Here is an 18,015-nt window from a genome sequence, read left to right as displayed (position 1 = left end):
TTCATTATGGTATCACTACTGGGTACATGAGTCCTACGGTTGCTTTGCTCAAATTCTTCCAGCTGTTCTGCCGGCAGTATGATTACTTCCCACATATTGTCCACCTTTATGTTCCAGGCAGGATATGCTCCCCACTATCTTTTCCTGGGAGTTTCTTCTCCCTTATTCTTTGCAGTACAGAGTGGATCACTTTTCTGCATAGTACAGGGTGGATCACTTTTCTGCATGACTGTCTTCTTCTGGAAAGTCCATCTAATTAATGACAGTCTCTAAGGGCTAGATTCTAAGATCCTTGGTTGAGCTGAATGGTATATGCATAACAAATTCCAGTGCTTTCAGTGGGACTATTTAATATGTAGGGTACTATTTACCAGGAATAAGGGGAGTATTCTCTCTCTCTAACTTCCTTTGAGGATGTCCTGATCTGCATGGTCAGAAAACTGGGCCTAGAGACTTGTTTTAAAACAACACCCTTATAATTCTTTCGATCCCTGGCTTTGGCCATCTCTTTTCATACTCCTTTCAAGCATGAAACATTCACACTGGGATAGCTGCCCCTCTCACTCTTCACACTGCCTTGCTTGTATGTCTCCACCTGTCCCTCACGACTGTAAGTCTTTCAGGGTGTTGTCTGATCACTTACTTTTTACCACGCTGTGCACAGTTATGGTACCTTATTATCTATACAAAAGCAGAATTTCTTCCTGATTCTAGCTGGCAATAGCAAACCCTGAAGCAGGAATGAGAGCACTTGCAAGTTTTATGTCGGAAAGGATACTAAATACTTATAAGAATAAGTATTGTCTGCTTTCAGAGATAGGGCCTTCAGCACATCCCACAGGTTAATTATCTACCACACGTCACTGATAGGAAAAAAAAGAAAAAAAACTTACTCAGAGGGTATTCTCCAGACACGGTCCTGTCACTGTACTCAATGGAACACCTGAGATTCATATTTTCAGTCACGTTGAACCGTGCCATGCCAGTAACATTATAGAGGCTGGTTTTGGCGTCAGATGTTAAGCTGGTGTTCCAATCCACAGACACGTTATTGAAGAATCCAGAGACTTTGGGCTTTGGAAAGCCCCCATAAGAAGAGCAGCTTACCACCACCTCACTTGATTCACAATCTGATGGCTTTTTGAGTGATATAGCTGGCTGGCTGAACTCAGCTAGAGCAAAGGTAGTGAGAGAGCTTTAGTTGTCATTCTGTCATATGAGGCACAAAACTTCAGGCCTGACAACCTGCCATCATGAGACATCCCTTGCCACCCCTTGTAGGAACTCCTTCAAATGCTTCCTGGGGTAACTACATCCCCCCTTTTCTAGCCTCTTTGAATTCCCTCTGTACTTTCAGCTGGCGATGGCATTCTCATGTTTGCCTTCAGTTTCTACCCTGTCTGCTGTAGGGCAGTAGGGCAAAGTACTATTTAACTAGCTGCCATGTTAAATGATAGTTCTTTCTATCTATTGCTATATGGTAACCTGTGATGCTCTTCCGGGAGGTCCTGTTGCTCTGCAGTCACACAGTGCCTGGCATGATGAAGCCCTCATTTTTACAAGTTTGGTGGTTATTAATATTATAGTTTCATAGTTTCATAGTTTCTAGGGTTGGAAGGGACCTGAGCAGATCATCTAGTCCGACCCCCTGCCATGGCAGAAAAGAGTACTGGGGTCAAACGACCCCAGCAAGATGCGCATCTAACCTCCTCTTAAACACCCCCAGGGTAGGAGCCTGCACCACTTCTCTTGGAAGCTGGTTCCAGACCCTAGCCGCCCTGCCTGTGAAGTAGCACCTCCTGATATCTAACCTAAATCTACCCTCTGCCAGCTTGTGACCGTTATTCCTGGTCACTCCTGGCGGTGCTCAGGGGAACAGGGACTCCCCCAGTGCCTGCTGGTCCCCTCTGACTAGTTTATAACAGGCCACAAGATCCCCCCTCAGCCTTCTCTTGTGGAGGCTGGACAGGTTCAGGTCCCGTAGCCTCTCCTCATAGGGCCTGCCCTGCTGCCCCCGATCATGCGAGTGGCCCTCCTCTGAACCCTCTCCATGCTGTCGACATCCCTCTTGAAGTGTGGCGCCCAGAACTGGATGCAGTACTCCAGCTGCGGCCTGACCAGTGCCGCATAGAGGGGGAGGATCACCTCCTTGGACCTGCTCGAGATGCATCTGTGGATGCATGACAAGGTGCAGTTGGCCTTCCTGACTGCCTCTCCACACTGCCGGCCCATGTTCATCTTGGAGTCAGTGATGACCCTCAGATCCTTTTCCGCCTCCGTGCTGACAAGAGGGGAGTTCCCCAACCTGTAGATATGGTGCCGGTTGTTCCTCTGTTGTACAGATGTGTACAAGACAGAAAACATTGTGTGTGAAAGACAAAATACAAAGCTTTTTTTTGCTATGGAGCACAAACTCTGTCCCCTACACTTTTCACCTCTTCCAATAAGTCTCAACCCTACGCAGGCAGATCCATCTCTAGTGGACAGAGGGGCAAGCTGTTAGACTCTAGTGTTTTCTGTAAACCGGCTTCGCCACTGTGATCATCAACAAGGGAATCAGTGAAACTGTCATCCCTACCTATAGGCCCCAACTGAGATGAGGGCTCCATTATGCCAGGCACTGTACAAATGTGGAGCAGCAGACAATTCCTGCCCCCAAAGACTGTAGACTCTAAGCAGAGGAGACAGACAAAGGTTGGGATGAAAGGGAGGCATGAAAGGGTGAAATAAGGGTTGCATAACAAGACAAGGGTAGAAGTAAGAGGAAATCCTATGTCTCCCAGGTCTTAATATTGTATTCAATCTACTGTGGTGGTTTTGGTGAATCATGTTGAAACAAGAAGTTGGACTAAAAGTCCTGGCTCACTTAACACAGGGTCAGTGAACTGTCATCATCTGGTAGCAACTTCCAGCCAGCTTGTCTTAGACCTGTGGCCTTGGACTGAAAGTCTCTGTCCCACTCTCAATCCATTCAGCAGTAGACCCCCTCCTCTGTTCTTCAGGTTGTTGCAATCTCTCCTACCTATTCTCCTGGCCCCATTAGAACAAGGAGATGACAGAAAAGAAGAAGACTACAATGTTTGTTCCCCACCCCGTGACCAACTGTATCTCATTCCCAAAGGGATGACAAATCAACTGTATAGAGAATCTTGCTCTCTAAAGCTGTGTGTGAAAAAAAATTGAAAAAAAGAAAGGGAATGTTTTGGGAATACAGCTCTATTTAACAAAGTATGTTCTCTGGTCACCTCAGATCTCACTGATCAGGAAAGGGGAGATTCCTTGTAGGGATTCATGAACACCAGTACTTGTGAGCATTTTTAGTGCTTATCCAGTGGCCTACAGAAGGCTTTCCTGGAAGATCTTCTACTCCCAGACAGACACAAAAAGACCAGCGTTGCTGCTTTTGGCTGAAAACAAACCATCACACAGACAGCCGTACTAATGGAAAATTATGTGACTGGAACTTTTTCTAACCTCCAAGATTCAGATTCGTTTTGAGCAAAGGGACCTATGGTGTTTCTTAGTGTCATGAACTGGTTCTCTCTAGCTGATTAACCTCAAGACACTCTGATGTCTCAGACCTTGAGTCCTGACCAGTCTCCTAGAAGGCTGTGAGAATCTCTGGGGAGTTTGTGGTTCAACAAGAAAAGCAGCAGAGGGGTGGTCCCAACCTCATCTTTCTTCCCCAGCAGAGAAGACTTTATCATAAGAGACTTACCCCACTTCCCTATGCTTCTGGACCCTGCCCTCTGCTTCCCCTGGGAAAAAGGCAGAAGCCTAGTTATCTAGGAATGCATACAAATGATTTAACTTACTGGACTGGATCCTACAATATACATCTCCCTGAAGGATGATTAGAACGGCGGGAAATGCGGGCATGGGGGAGGAGAGACCCACTCTTAGTGCCAGAAGCAAGCATGTAAAAACAAGGAGGGCAGGAGTAACAGATGGGGAGGGCAGAGACAGAAGCAGGATTGACTCTAACTCTCACCTTAGCCTTCTGATAATAAGCCCCACCATGCCAAGGCTCCTGGAGGTCAACTGGGTCTGACCAACCATTCTAATCCAGTGTTTCTCAACCTTTCTTTTTTTAAGATTCAAGACCCCCACCACTTGATAGATTTGAGGCACCCAAAAGGCTCAAGGCCCCTCAGAAAGTGCCAGCTGTTTAGTTTTCACTCTTTTGAGTGCAGAAAAATAACAGAAAATCTCCCATTGCAAAGAACTCAGAAGGATTATGACAGGTCAGAATGCTTTTAACACTAAAGATTCCTATCTGAAATCTCTGGGTTTATCTTACGAATCATGTCTGCACACTTAACAGTGCTAACATTGTGTGGCACCCCACAGCACCCTTGAAAGGGTCTCAACCTCAGTGATGCTCCTAGCTGTGTACCTTGAACCTTAAGCCTTGGCATATTAATTAAAAGCTCTAAGTGACTTGAGACACACTACTTACCTATAACTGAAAGAGTCACAGTCTGGTCGCAGAGCTTGACAGATCCTGAACGTTGAACTATGCACGCATAGCTTCCTGCATCTGAAATTTCCACTTGGGTGATTGACAGAGCAAAGGTTCTTTGGTTCAGACTGGACCGGTTAAGGGGATTCGGGAGCCAAGTCCCAAACGAATAAGCGATCACTACTTCTGTGACATTCTTTTGCCAGTAGACACGGTAGTTACTTGGGATGTCTTCACTGGGTGTTTCATAGCAGCAGGGTAGGGTTACTTCTTCTCCCATTTTGGCGATGGCCACCTGTGTCTTGTGAGCAAAGCCTGAGAAAAGGCAAACAGCAACTATGAGACAGTCGGACTGTGGTAAACCCATTCTTCCACCTAGAACTCCACCACACCTCCATTACAACTCTGCTCCCCACAACGCATCTCAGCCTTCTCCAGTGCAGTCCAGAGGCTACTAAAAACTTGTGGAAGAGACCTAATCCTGCCAGCGTGTTTTTGTGCTGCTCTGGTCCCATTTGTGGATCTAGCTGATACATAATGGCCATTTTTCCCTACATTTTTCTTCTGTTGCACGTAGGTACTACAGGCACCTTTTTGTAAGGTGAAAAACTCTCCAAAAACATCCCATAAAAAACCCTACAATAATAAACCCAGCCACACAGCCAAACATTTGTGAGAAGGCCTCCGAGAACAATCCAAGTGACCCAGCCTAGAGCTCCTGAAAAAATCCTCCCAGGAAATCTCTCTCTGCAGCCTGGATGTTATGATGAGGGACTTTACTTAAACCAGAGTTCCCAAGGAACCAGCTGGTAAGAAGCCAGTGTCATAACATTCCTGTGATAACAAGCATTTGAGATGAAAGAGAAGAAAATAACTCAGACCTGGCCTGAAGGGGTTCCCCTGCTCTGTAATATCCCCCATGGCACTATATTCCTAGGCTTGAACACATGCAGTGATATCACAGCTCCTGTACTCCCTCCCCTTCTTCTACTGTTCCTCAGCTCACACAGTAAGGGGCAGAAAGCAGGTGCCTGAGTGGTGACATGTCACAAAAGGAATGGCTTTGTGGTTTGGGGAGTTCCATGCATGACTCTGTCTTGAGTTTCCAGGTAGTTTGAACTAATCCCTGTCCTCGTTCCCTCTTCTGCACAATGCGGAATATTGACGCTGCTGATGTCAAATAATCATATTTGTATGCTCTTAAATTAGGGGCGGGCAATTATTTTGGGTGGAGGGCCACTTACTGAGTTTTGGCAAGCCAGCAAGGGCTGCATGACAGGCAGCCAGGGGCAGATAAATATTAATTTTCTAAATTTGTTAGATAGAATGGCCTGCTGGGCCGCATCTGGCCTGTGGGTCACATTTTGCCCACCCCTGTCTTAAAGAGTGTCTCAATTCCATGAACTGGGAAATGCTTTGTGATCCGCCAGCAGAACATCCTGGAGAAGGACCAACGCTTAGCCTGCCCAGGTGGTGCCAGCTGCCATTAGTGGAGATCAACAGTCAGGGGCCAAAACAAAGTAACCACACAAGATCTGAGTCCAACTCAAAATGTGCACCCAATCCACTGCTAATACAAAAGTCCCAGATACTGGCAAACCAGTGGGAAACACACAGGAAAATACTGGTGTAGGAATGCCAAGATTATGCTACCCTTTCACCTGGGGAGCTCTTCCATGATCCCTTCCTTCACTCCCTCCTCACTAGTGATAGGGTCAAGTCTTTTCTTCCCACAACCAGTTGGGCTTCCCTGAATAATATAGTCCACCTGAAGTTTTGCATCTTGCTTTTCCATGTGTATATGTATACATGACACATGTGTTCTTCCTCCATCACAAAAGTAGCTGTGTGTACATCCTTTCAGTCCAGCTCCTAACTATGCAACAGACTTCCAGCAGCTGCATCTGAAATTCTGGGACGCAGGCCTGTGACCAGCACCCACTGGACTTGGGATTTTTTCTTTTACTACAACAGGGGAAGAGTAGGCGTAGCTGTAAATGTCAGTGAGACATCACATCATGAGTTGCATGATGTTCTCTGCGCTTTGCCACTAAGAGTCTCCTTTGTAACCAAAAGGAGAACGAAAACCTCCTGGGCAGTACATGTGCAGAGGCTGGAAACTCCTGCTGATGTCACACCTGCCCTTAAAAGGCACTGTTACCAATGACTCTGTAATCTGAATGCTTTAAGACTGAAGGAACTAGTCCATGAGAGTCATGTAGCCCCATAAAAGTCCCTAGTTCTTATCGTTTCACTGCAAAGGTGGACTGCAAAGCAAAAATGAAAATGGAGCTCAGTTTCTGCACTGCATGTTCCCCAGAGCCAGGCAAATGGAAAAAAAAATTCCATCATGGAAATGTAGTTTAATGACTCTTCAAGGAAACTCCCTCCTTTCCATGCTCCTGACCCCAATGAAAGCAGCCTGGGTCTGTGCTATCTGTACCCCAAATAGCTATTTCATTCCAACTCATGAAAACAGGGTGGTCCAAGAAAGTTTTCCAGTGAACCGGTGCCACTTTGGTTCTCCTCAAGCCAATAAACAGGTTTCATTAAAACCTGCTCGTGTGCAGTGAATGTTTCATGTAGCCCTACATAATAAGGATAGCCAGAACAAAAACGGGGGCTTAATGTTAACTTCCATCTCTGATTTGCAGTTAAGATTTGAAGGAATAACCCTGTTGCCAGTGAAGTATGGATAGGGAGATCACCCATCCTTCCCACTATCTTGGGAACTTACAGAACACTTGGCTCTAGAGCAGTGCTTGTCGGTGGGTGGCCTATGCTTTTAGATGGAAAAGCAGACTGGCCATCCTGGAGGAAACCAAGATTGCACTTTTTCTTCCCCTTCCCTCTCTCTTCTCCTTTCCCCACCCCATTTCTTTGGATTCTTCCCTTGCCCGTTTATTTTTCTGCTTCCCCCATACTTCACCTAGATCTTTGCAATAAAATATAAGTATTTTATAGTTATATAAATATACACATGAGATTTGTATTAGACAAGCAGGTTTTCAAATAAAAGATTTGTTCAAATATCAGAAACGTTGCTTCCGGGAAAAGACCATGGGCTGTGAGGAACATGTCAGATATTATACCACCAGCAAAAGCAGGGCTGTGAGCTTTCCCTTCAAAATAAGCATTGTCCCCATTCTTTCACACAATGGCCATTAGTTTCTTGAACTAGGAGGTGGTTCCTGCACCTGAAAGCAATTGCAGGCCTCTACCCTGACTACAGTGAGGGCCAAGAATATGCAACACAAGTCCTTCAAAAGCCTCCAGTCAGGCAGAAGCAGCATTTTCTAGGATCAGTGAAGTGTGGCAAAGCTTTGTTCCAGCCTCTTCCTGCATTGTTCACATGCAGCTCCTCTTCCCCCAGCATGAAGCAAGCACGGAGGGAGAAAGAATTCCTGTTTGCCCACTTATCCTGCAAAGAGGAGCAAGATGTATTGGTTTCTTAAAGTAGCTCCTGGCCATGGACAGAAGGATTACCAATCCATTTGCTTGGAAACAGAATCTCCCCATTCAGCTTTGGATGAGGCACGCTCATAACTATTTCCCTGCATGGCTCAGAGACAGGACTGCAGTACTGATCAGCAGAGGTGCTTGACTTGTCACACAAGATCACCATGAGGAGAGATCTTGACTTGGGGATCAGACTGGCCCACAGTGCACTAATACTTTTCTGGAGATGATTACTGAATGTCAAACTCCAGAAGTGGAGTGCACCTTGTGGATGGCACTACTACTACTACTTTTGCACTTAAGATGAAATTCTGCCTCTTTTCAGATGAAAAAATTACAGCTTTTCTTCCCAAACTTCCAATGCCCACTCTGAAGAGAGAGTGAATTTTTCTGAGGGTTTACAAGTAAATCCAATAATTAGTTAACAAAACTGACACTGGATCTGTAAAGAATTCAGCATTTGCACTAATCTTTCCTTTGTTCCAGGAGTTCCTTTCCATTCCTTCAAGCTTTCCATATAGTTAAAGTCAACATCTTGCGTGTGGAATATAACTGAAGAAACAAGGTTATATTTAAGCTAAATTACTGTTGTAGCAAACTGAAAAAAGTATGTTGATCACAGACAGGATCACTTCAAGGAACTCTTAAGTAGAGCCACTGTGAAGCTGGATGTGATTCAACATACAACCGCCTATCCTCAGCATAGGACTGTAATGATTCAGTAGCATGAGGGAGACTTGGCATGGGTACCAGTAATTTGGCCCAATTCTCACTATTCCTAAAACGAGTGATTCTCAACCAGAGTGCCATAGCACTCTGGGGTGCCTTGAAATCTTTTCAAGGGTGCTTCAGGGTGCTCCACAATGTTGGCACCGTTAGGTTTATTAACATGATTCATAAGACGAACTCAGAGATTTCAAATAGGAATCCATAGTTATGGCTTTTGAATTCTTTGCAACAGATAAACTGCTCTATCATTCAGCTGTAGTAAAAAAAAGAACATTTAGAGTTGGCATTTTCCATGAGGTGCCTCAAATCTATCCAGGGGTGCGTCAATTCGAAAAAGGTTGAGAACCACTTCCTTAAATATTTTGTGTCTGCCTATTAATTTGGATGTCAGTGCATGAAAAAAGTTTCCAGTGGCACTTTCATCTTGGCTCCACTATACATCAAGATCTGAGACAAATGTGCAAAAAGAGCCCTTTAAACATAGATATGGGGACTCGGGAATTGACTCCCCTTGATGGAGGTGCTTCACAAAGCACTGGTACCACTACCCTGCTGCTGTGAAACAGCGGCTGGAAAGTCACCACTTGCTTCCAACAGATGATGCAAAGGAACTGACAACCATGTTTAACTAGCTGGCATACTATTACGAGGTACTTCATGGGAGACTCCTCACAGTACTGATGGAGAAAGGAAAAGAGACAGTACATTTCTTAAGGAAAACACAGGCATTTGTTTCATCAGGGTTACATTCAGGGCCTTGCATGTTTACTGTGTTTGATGTACACCAAGTATTCTGCAGCCACTCTCACTCCACCTTGTAATGATGCCAAGAGGAAAAAAATCTAACGGGTTCTTAAAACTCATTTTTCTCTAATATAGGACCGCAACCACTTATGCTTTGGCCGTAAGAACATGGTTACCACACCCTATTGCTACAAGGCAGAGTTAAGGACTTCCTAGTGCCTTAACTATGTACTTATTACCGTAAAATGTATGCGTCTCAAATATAGGATTTATAATGCTTAGTTTGAAATTACTGCAACATCTCAGCATATTTTTTATCCACAGTGTCATTTTAACACTCTTTTTCCTGGACATTATTTCTCTTTTTAAATACAGGGTCTGTAGTCCATACACTTGTGGAGAAAGACTTGTAAAAAATAAAGCACGTGTAAGCCACACAACAATAACTCTCTGCAACCAGCATGAAGTAATATCTGAAAGAGATGTTTGCTATCAGTGTCCCCTTTCAGTGATCTGGTAACTCTGAACCCTAATGATGACACATTGAATGTCAGCCTGATTAACTGTGTTACTCCATCAAAGCATGTTAAGGGGGAGGCAGAGATGCACACATTTCACCACGAGTGACATTTTGCTGGGCATCAGAAGTGGGCACAGCCTGGCAGAGTACCACTACTGCGCACATACTTTTTAACTCCCTGCATCCCCTGGACATGTACTTGCAACTCCAGGCAAGTCAACAGTGTGCCAGTCAGCATTCGGACCACTGCTGTAATCATTCTCCAAAAAAAATGTGTTACAGTCACCTCAGCTTTGCTAGTGTCATTGAAATGAGCAGTAAGCTACAGGCTAAGAGCCAGGGAACAGATACCCAGAGGGATAAGTGGGCATTTTTACTGAGTCATTCCTGTGACAAGAATCCTACTTTAAAGAAAAAACAACAAAAAAACCCAACTGGTTATGATCTTTACTTCGCAACCCAAGCAGCACTAGGGAATCATTGGGCAGTCAGGAAAATCTCAGTTTCCCACCGCCTCTAGCACCATGGCCTGCTGCCATTGCTTTGCCTGGGATGTGTTTCAGCGCCTATCAAGATACAAGCATGCGGCTTTCTGAATTATCACATGTAAACCTCCCATTGAGCACTTCCATCACCAGCTCTGCTCCATTTTTTAAATGAGCAAGATTGCAACTTGTGATGTTAGTAAATTTCTAAGAGCAATTGTAGCTGAACTGGCATGGCAGCCAGGAAGATGAACTCACTATTCCCCGCTTCAGTTACTGGCATCTGAGTCAAGGCAATCCCTCTGAACAAATCATTTGTTAAGATCTATTTGGCTTTACACATGTTGCGGCCTATGTAGGACCGACCATTACACTGACTACACTGAGGTCCCTTTCCATCCCTGTGATTCTATGGTTATGAGAATGGAAAACTGTTTATGTTTTACTGTGTATCAGGAGAGATGGGGGATGGGATGGAAGGATTGGTTCTAGTGGGGGAGAGTAGGAAAGAGGGAGAGGGGGAGGGAGAGGGAGGGGGAGAGGGAGATCCCATGGCTCCTTTCTGTAAAGCTAGGAGCTACCCAACCATGTTAGGCAAGGACGCCCTGGGATATGCATTCAGACTTCAACCCCAGACTTAGCTGTTTCCTGAGAATTGAAAAAAATGGGGGTGGGGGGAGATTAAAAATGAAGTTTGCTTAACCTTTTTTCACTTCCTGATCTGGGGCAGGCCAGGGTATGGAAACTGCAGAAAACAGACGGTGGTAGCACACAGCATGCAGAACACATTTGTCAAGTTTTTCCATAGAATCATGAAGGTTGGAAGGGACCTCAGGGGTCAGCTAGGCCAGCGCCCTAGCAGGCTCAAAATACAACCAGCCCCAAGGCAAGGTTTTTTCTACCCAGGTCTTAAAAACCTCCAAGGATGGAGGTCCCACAACCTCTCTGGATAACCTGTTCCAGTGCTTAACTATCCCCCTCATGAGAAAGTTTTTCCTCATATCTAAACCTAAACTTTCCTTGCTGCAACCTGAGACCACAGTTCCTTGTTCTGTCATCTGCCACCACTGAGAACAGTCCAGCTTCATCCTCCTTTGAATCTCCCTTCAGGTAGTTGAAGGCTCTCCCTCTAAGTGCCCTCCAGCTGAAAAGACTCAAGCTGCTTTCATTAGTTCATCACAGTACCATTAGCTCAAGCATTATCATCTTCGCTATATAGCTAGGGAAGTCCCCACACTGAGAGTTTTACATGTGTCTGTCCCCTACTAAGGTTGAACCTGAAAGCTGCAAGTGCTTGGTACTTGTGAAAAGCAGTGCACATCTCAGGATAGGCACCCAACAGGAGTGAAACTTATTGGTCAAAGTCACTAGCCTACCATCACCACTAAGATCTGAGAAGGTAACAGGATACCAGGGTCCTGACTCTCAATAGTCTTCTCTAACGAACACCTCCATTTTGGAGCACTTACTACCTAAGCCTTTACAAGAGGGACAATTTGAGCAATAATCCACAGTCTGAAGGACTGGTTGAGGAATGAGTAAATGAGTTATATATATAAAATATGACTTGGGTAATGAGAATATTAAAAGGCAAATATAATTATCTACAGGCATCTGAAAGGCACAAGAAAGATTGTTCAGGGCAGTCCAATCACATACAGTTAAAAGCACTGGAATGAAAGAGAGTGAACAGATATCTTGGCTGAAGATAACCATGGTTGAGGGCATGATCTCCCAAGAGACATGCTGTGCTAAGCTGGACAATATGCACTGTGGAAGGAAGCAGCTCGCAGTGGTCAGGAGATGCATCTGGCTAGCTGTTTCATCCTGGCTTTTTTTTTTAATATCGAGGATGATATTGCTATAGCATTGCAGGAAAGTAAAACATACGTTCTGCCCCATACAACTAAAGTACCATTAGTCATTACCCAGCAGTCAGCACTTTCATTTTCAGTCAAGGAGTCCCCTGGAACCAATGAACTCAAATTATATTTTAAAAGCATAACAGAGAAAAGCAGAAGCATAGCCTCTGGCAGTTCTGCATTTGGAAACATTTGCATATTCTCAAATGACCTTCTGAAACTCCTAATGGCGTCCCTTTGCGAGATCCAACATTAGATTGAAGGTCCAACAACAATGGGCCTCATCCTGACAAAAATCAGCCTTTCCAAAAGCCTCCACAGCAGTCAACCCACAGCCTTCCTCAGGGACTGTGTCAAGGCCTCTCACCTGGTTTAGGGATGCACCACCTCCAGATGACACACCTAATGAAAGTACAGCTCAGACACAGCCCTCATGTAATTTGACACAAAACTGTTTTACCTTTACACAGCACCAAGGGTAGAAATGTAAAAACCAGCGAGTCAGGACATGCACAATTTGATGACCTCAGAGCAATAGCCACTTGTGTCCATTTGCACACTTTACTGACTAGTACCCACACTGAATAATCTACCTGGGTAATGGCAATTACTATGCAGACCTTCTGGATGGTATGAGGTATCTCCAGGATAACTGATAGCTCCTCACTCATGCAGGAGTCTGAACCTTCATGGGAAAAAAATTAAGTTGCATCATGTTTAAGGAGATGCTTTAAAGTCTGCCCTGTGGAATGAACCACATCAGCCAGCATTGCCAGGCTGCACTGGTAATTATGTAACTTAAATTTTCTGTTAATATCACTTCTAAGCATTTCATTTCCTTAGGTTATTTTTGTTTGCTTTTAAAAGCAAGGAGGAAATAAAAGCGGGGAAAGAAAGAGACAAAGAATACATCCATGCAGGATAATCTGCGGACCCTACTCAGGACCATATATATTATACATTATGTATATATATTAACAACTTATGATGAATACCTGGGTTCACTCCTTATAGAGCAGAGTTCACTCCATGAGCAGAGAGAGGAAGCAGTGAACTCTCAATTCTCACAATTTTTGCTGCTGCTATTTTGGGGAGTGACAATTTTTGTTCCTGCCCAGATTCAGAGGAAGCAGCAGTTCATCCAAAAAGGCAAAAGCATTAGGGGCGGTGGCAGCAGCAGCAGCCAAGAGACAGAAACTGAATTTGCATCATTTGGCACACTGGACTGAGAGTCATGGTATTACCCCTGGACTTTTCCAAACTGGCACCAAAAATAGCAGTAAAGGGATACAAACTCATCAACCGCTGACAAAATCTTGGTGGATGTCCACTGAGAGTATTCCCCCCTTTTGATTTCTTAGTTCCCTCTGCCCTAAAACACGTCTCTGATCTGAGATCTCTGCTGGCAAATGAGTCTAAGAGGGGATTCCCAGCCCTTCAGGGCGGCTGGTGAGCAAACAACATTTTGCAATGCTGAGGGAAATGGATTTTTTCACCCGTTCTCCAATAACTGAAAAATTCTGCAGGGATTTTCCTCAAAAACTTTCCAAAAACTTCCTATTTCCATAGAGACCAAGGACCAGATCTGATCCCAAGATTCAACCTCAGGACTGCCCATCAGGCAAACGAGGTGTACCACTCCCATTGAGGAGCAGAGGGAGATTCTCCTGGTGGGTGGTAATTCTCTGTGAGCATAAACTCAGGCCTGCTGGTTTCATGTCTTCAGCTCCTGGCCTCCACTGGCTTGAAGGCTATGACAAGTGCAATCTGGGCTCTGGCAACTCCTGCCAAGCACAACAGCCACTAAGGGTAGGGCAGACCTGTGTATAAACTGCTTCAAATTCTGCCTTTTAAAAGTGTTGTTAACTTGTAGTGCTTCAGTAGTATCTAGATGTATGACTGCCTCCCAGCTGTAATGTTAATGTGAAGCGCTTCAAAGCCATCCCTGTTTCAGCCAGGATCCTTTTTTTTATATATACAGGTTAATCCAATTTATAAAGCTATTGCTCTCTGTCTGTCTGCACCCTAATGAGATGCTACAAACTCGTATGACTGAGGGGCTGTCTACACTCTGCAAGTGGTAGACATCTGTAACCTGGCTTTAACTGAGCTGGCGTGGGTAACGATAGCAGCACAGATATGACAGCACTGGCTGTCCAGGCCTGTCAGTGACTCTAGGTAGTGATTCAGGCTGCTAACCAGCCACACTGCTACATCCTCACTCCTATTGACAGCTCAAGGTTAAAACTAGTTGAGGCTTGGGCACAATTACTGCATTCAAAACTCTCAGTTGTAGACATGAGCTATGTGGAGTGCTTTGTTATGCTTGAACCTGCACTGAAAGCGAGTTCGATGTGACGTTGGTATCCCTTCCTGGGCTGTGCACAGATTGCCTGAAACTAAGAACTGGGAACCAACAGTGGAAAATTTTGGCCACAAAGAGAAGCATTCTGAATACTCAAGAAAATGGTGATATAACAAAAGCCTTGATGCCACCTTATTGTTGCAGTCACTAAGGGGTAATCAGCAGGATAATAGCGGCAACAGCTGGGACTCTAACTATAGACTATAGTCATAGTGGATATAAAAAGAGGAAAAAAAGGTGGGGAAAAGAAAAAAAATCTTGTTCTGCAGATGGAAGAGATGAGACACAATAGATTCAGCTACCTATGACCACTTGTAGCATTTTATTCAGCTCATAGGGCAATAAATGAATGGGTGATATTGTTTAACTGGGTTTTTATTTTACAGAACAGAGTTTAAAGTCCAATTCCCTAAACATAATACAACACAGTTTACATCTATGGAAATTCAGAGTCAGGCTGGTGTTGTTAAGATATATAGCATAATAAAATACTAAATATACTGGCTTCTTCCATCGCACTCACCAAATTACCAAATACATTCCAGAAACTTTGCATTATCATTCCTCAAAATAGCTTATCTATCAATCTTACTCTCAAAGCATTTAAACCCAGAACTTTGCAATATACCAGGGCTAGAAAAAAAGAACTTTTTTACTGGGAAGGATAGGGCCTGGGCTTGCTAAGGGTGTAAAACTCTCATTTCTAGCCTTGGACAGTTGGGGTATATCAGACTGTACAGCTGAATATTATCCCTCTGTTGTCAGACCTGAATATCGCTTTTCTGGCATCCTGGGGCTAGTATCTTTTGAGGAGAAATTCCACGTTACTCCTGGACAATATACGCTCATTATTATCTAAATGATACAATATTCAGGCCTTTGTCGATATACACAAAGAAGTAATTATGTCCATATGGTTCACAGTTTTGTACAACATGGCATTACAGCATAGCATGGATAAATACATAACTCACAAATAATGCATGACTTGTGTATCACAAGCGCACATGCTGCAGGAGGAAGAAACAGAGAAAAGGAACCCAAGAGTCTAAAAGGGTCCGTGTGTGTCAATCCGTATGAAATTCCCCAAGTTGCGCTTTGAGTTTCAGGCTCAAAATCTTAAAACAAAAACTCAGTGGAAGTGATCACATATTTCTCAGTATCATGACATCACCATAAAAACCTATGCATTTTGCATGATTCTTCCATCAAAACTTCAATTTGGCTCCAGTTCACTCCAGGTTATCATGAACTACAACAAAAACCCTGAAACAAGCAACAAGCATGGCCTATTCTGAATCTGTAACTAATCCAAGCTCAGGAGAGTTTCATGCAGTTTTTCAGTGTGAACATTTCATACCATTCTGACACTAGACTTCTTACTGCCTAAAGGAAAAATCACCTCCTCCCACTGCTGCATCTCGAAACAAGGAGCCTCCATCCACCTGATAACTTCCGCCTCCACCTTTGCAGTCATTGGACAGGCAACACGAAGCCTGTCGGTGCTGCTGCTTCGTGGACTGGAAAGATGATTGTGGAGCAATGAAGGAAACTGCATATGGCACCCCAAACACCCTGCCCATCCTCTACAGCATAGATGGTGTTAGGCTTTGTTAGGCTCCGTGAACAGCAGCAGCTGCACTGGACACACCTTTCCAGCCTCCTTACCAAGCACCACAAGTTTCATGTATACCCACATGCCATTCAATGCTTGGCCCAGCTGTGGCCAACTCCCAGTTCTCACCCACTTGACCTCTCACTCACTGGCCCACTTTACTTCAACCAAAAATGGATCTGAATTGCACCTTCCCAAAGAGGGAGCAAAGAAGGGCTCTGTCCAGGGCTTAGGCTAAGATTAGAAGCCCAGCTTTCAGATGATCAAGTACAGCAGTGCCCTCAGGAGATACAGCATGAACTCCAGGACTAGCAAGATCCTGCTCAGTATTAGAGTGATGGTGACAGCAGGCAGACCAACCAGCTAGAAGACAACCATCCACACGACATGCAACAGCACCACCACCACAAGCATCTGCTCATTGCTTTCCCTGCTGTCCCCACAGGAAGTCAGAGCAGCTGCGATACAGAAAGGCATTAAACTCTTGGCTTACCGAGACTAAACTGGTGAAACACAAAGAGCCCAAGCCAGATCCACTTCTTTGATGAGGTCCTAGCCAGCATCCCTTCGGCCTTGGGCATGCGCAGCATTCTCTTAGAGCTCCTTGGACCAGAAAAAGAAAGGAGAAAAACAGTAAGGAAACGAGGAGTTAATAGATGTGCTACAAGCTCTCTGTGCAGCTTGAGGCACAAGACAAAGGACACATGATGACAGCAGCAAGCAGGTCTATAGCACAGGCTGGCTGTGGAAGACCAAATATGGCTTATGCTAAAATCCCCACTGTGGTGTAGAGACTGTGCTGAAGCAGAGATATAAGTGACTTTCCCCAGGGTCCTGACACTGGTCAGTGGCAGAAGTGGGAACAGAGCCCAAAGCTTCTGCTCTGAACACCAGACAAACTGCACCCGAGCCTCAGAGCACGGAGGCTCCGCTTACTACAGAGCCTGAGGGTGGGGAAAAAAATAGGTTTTCCTCCCACTTTTGGTATCTCCCTGTACCATCCTGGAGCTGGCCCAGCACCAACTCTAACCCCTGGAGAAGCCTGAGAAAAACTCCCTTGTGCAAACCACAGCACTCACCATGCTGAAGAGATGCTGCATTGGCCATTGCATGGGGTCTGCTTATTGACAGGGCACAGAGGTGTAAACTTCCGCCTTGTGTGCCCATCTTCCCCTCACCCTGTAACTGTCCGCCCCTCCCCCCCAATTCCCCCATCTCATTCTGTCTCTTCTTTAAAAAATAAAAATAAAAAAATCACAAACCATGGGAGTTTTCCTTACACCTCTTTTGTTTCTGACCAATTTTAATACACGGCTTCTTTCAGCCCCACCTCCCTACACAAACCAGAGCCCTAAGGAATACACCCGGCAGTCATTCTGGGCAGTGGATGTGGCAGGGCAAGCCGAAGAGAGCAGTCCAGCAAACCCACGGCAGTCCCCTGCCCACGAGCTCCACTCACTTGCATTCCATGGGCTCCTTCCTCCTTTAGTCGGGGGGTCCCTGTAGCCCTTAGCTGGCCACAACTGGCGCGCGGCAGTACTCAGTAAAGCTCATTCTCAGTCAGCATGTGACGGGAAGGATCAGCCTGTGTCAGGCAGAAGCTGGTTTTATACAGGCGCATCCTAGCCACTCCCACAACTTCCCCTTTATGTTGATTAACTATCGACATCTTTCTTAGGCTTCGGACCCACTGCTTTTCCCTCATCCTGTCCCTGCTGCTTTTTTGCTGAGCCTTGTGAAATGGAAGATGGGTCTGGCTAGGCACAGATCTGTC

General features: G+C 45.0%; 1 protein-coding gene across 1 annotated transcript in view; it reads right to left on the bottom strand.

The window, feature by feature from the left end:
* Window positions 1–17,795, bottom strand: part of CD80 (CD80 molecule) — a 28,574-nt gene extending 10,779 nt beyond the window's left edge. The window contains exons 1-4 of the mRNA XM_090031616.1: window positions 17,701–17,795; window positions 16,735–16,844; window positions 4,460–4,777; window positions 894–1,172 (exon numbers count right to left, since the gene is read on the bottom strand). Coding sequence (XP_089887742.1) covers window positions 894–1,172; window positions 4,460–4,777; window positions 16,735–16,844; window positions 17,701–17,711 — 718 coding nt within the window. The 5' untranslated portion in view covers window positions 17,712–17,795. The remainder of the gene's footprint in view (window positions 1–893; window positions 1,173–4,459; window positions 4,778–16,734; window positions 16,845–17,700) is intronic.
* Between the last annotated feature and the right edge of the window lie 220 nt (window positions 17,796–18,015).

The sequence above is a fragment of the Crocodylus siamensis genome, chromosome 1, assembly GCF_052110815.1.
Source record: "Crocodylus siamensis isolate JL-2025a chromosome 1, ASM5211081v1, whole genome shotgun sequence".
Classification (NCBI taxonomy): domain Eukaryota; kingdom Metazoa; phylum Chordata; order Crocodylia; family Crocodylidae; genus Crocodylus; species Crocodylus siamensis.
The sequence above is the reverse complement of the archived record's forward strand: the minus strand, read 5'-3'. Positions and strand labels throughout refer to the sequence as shown.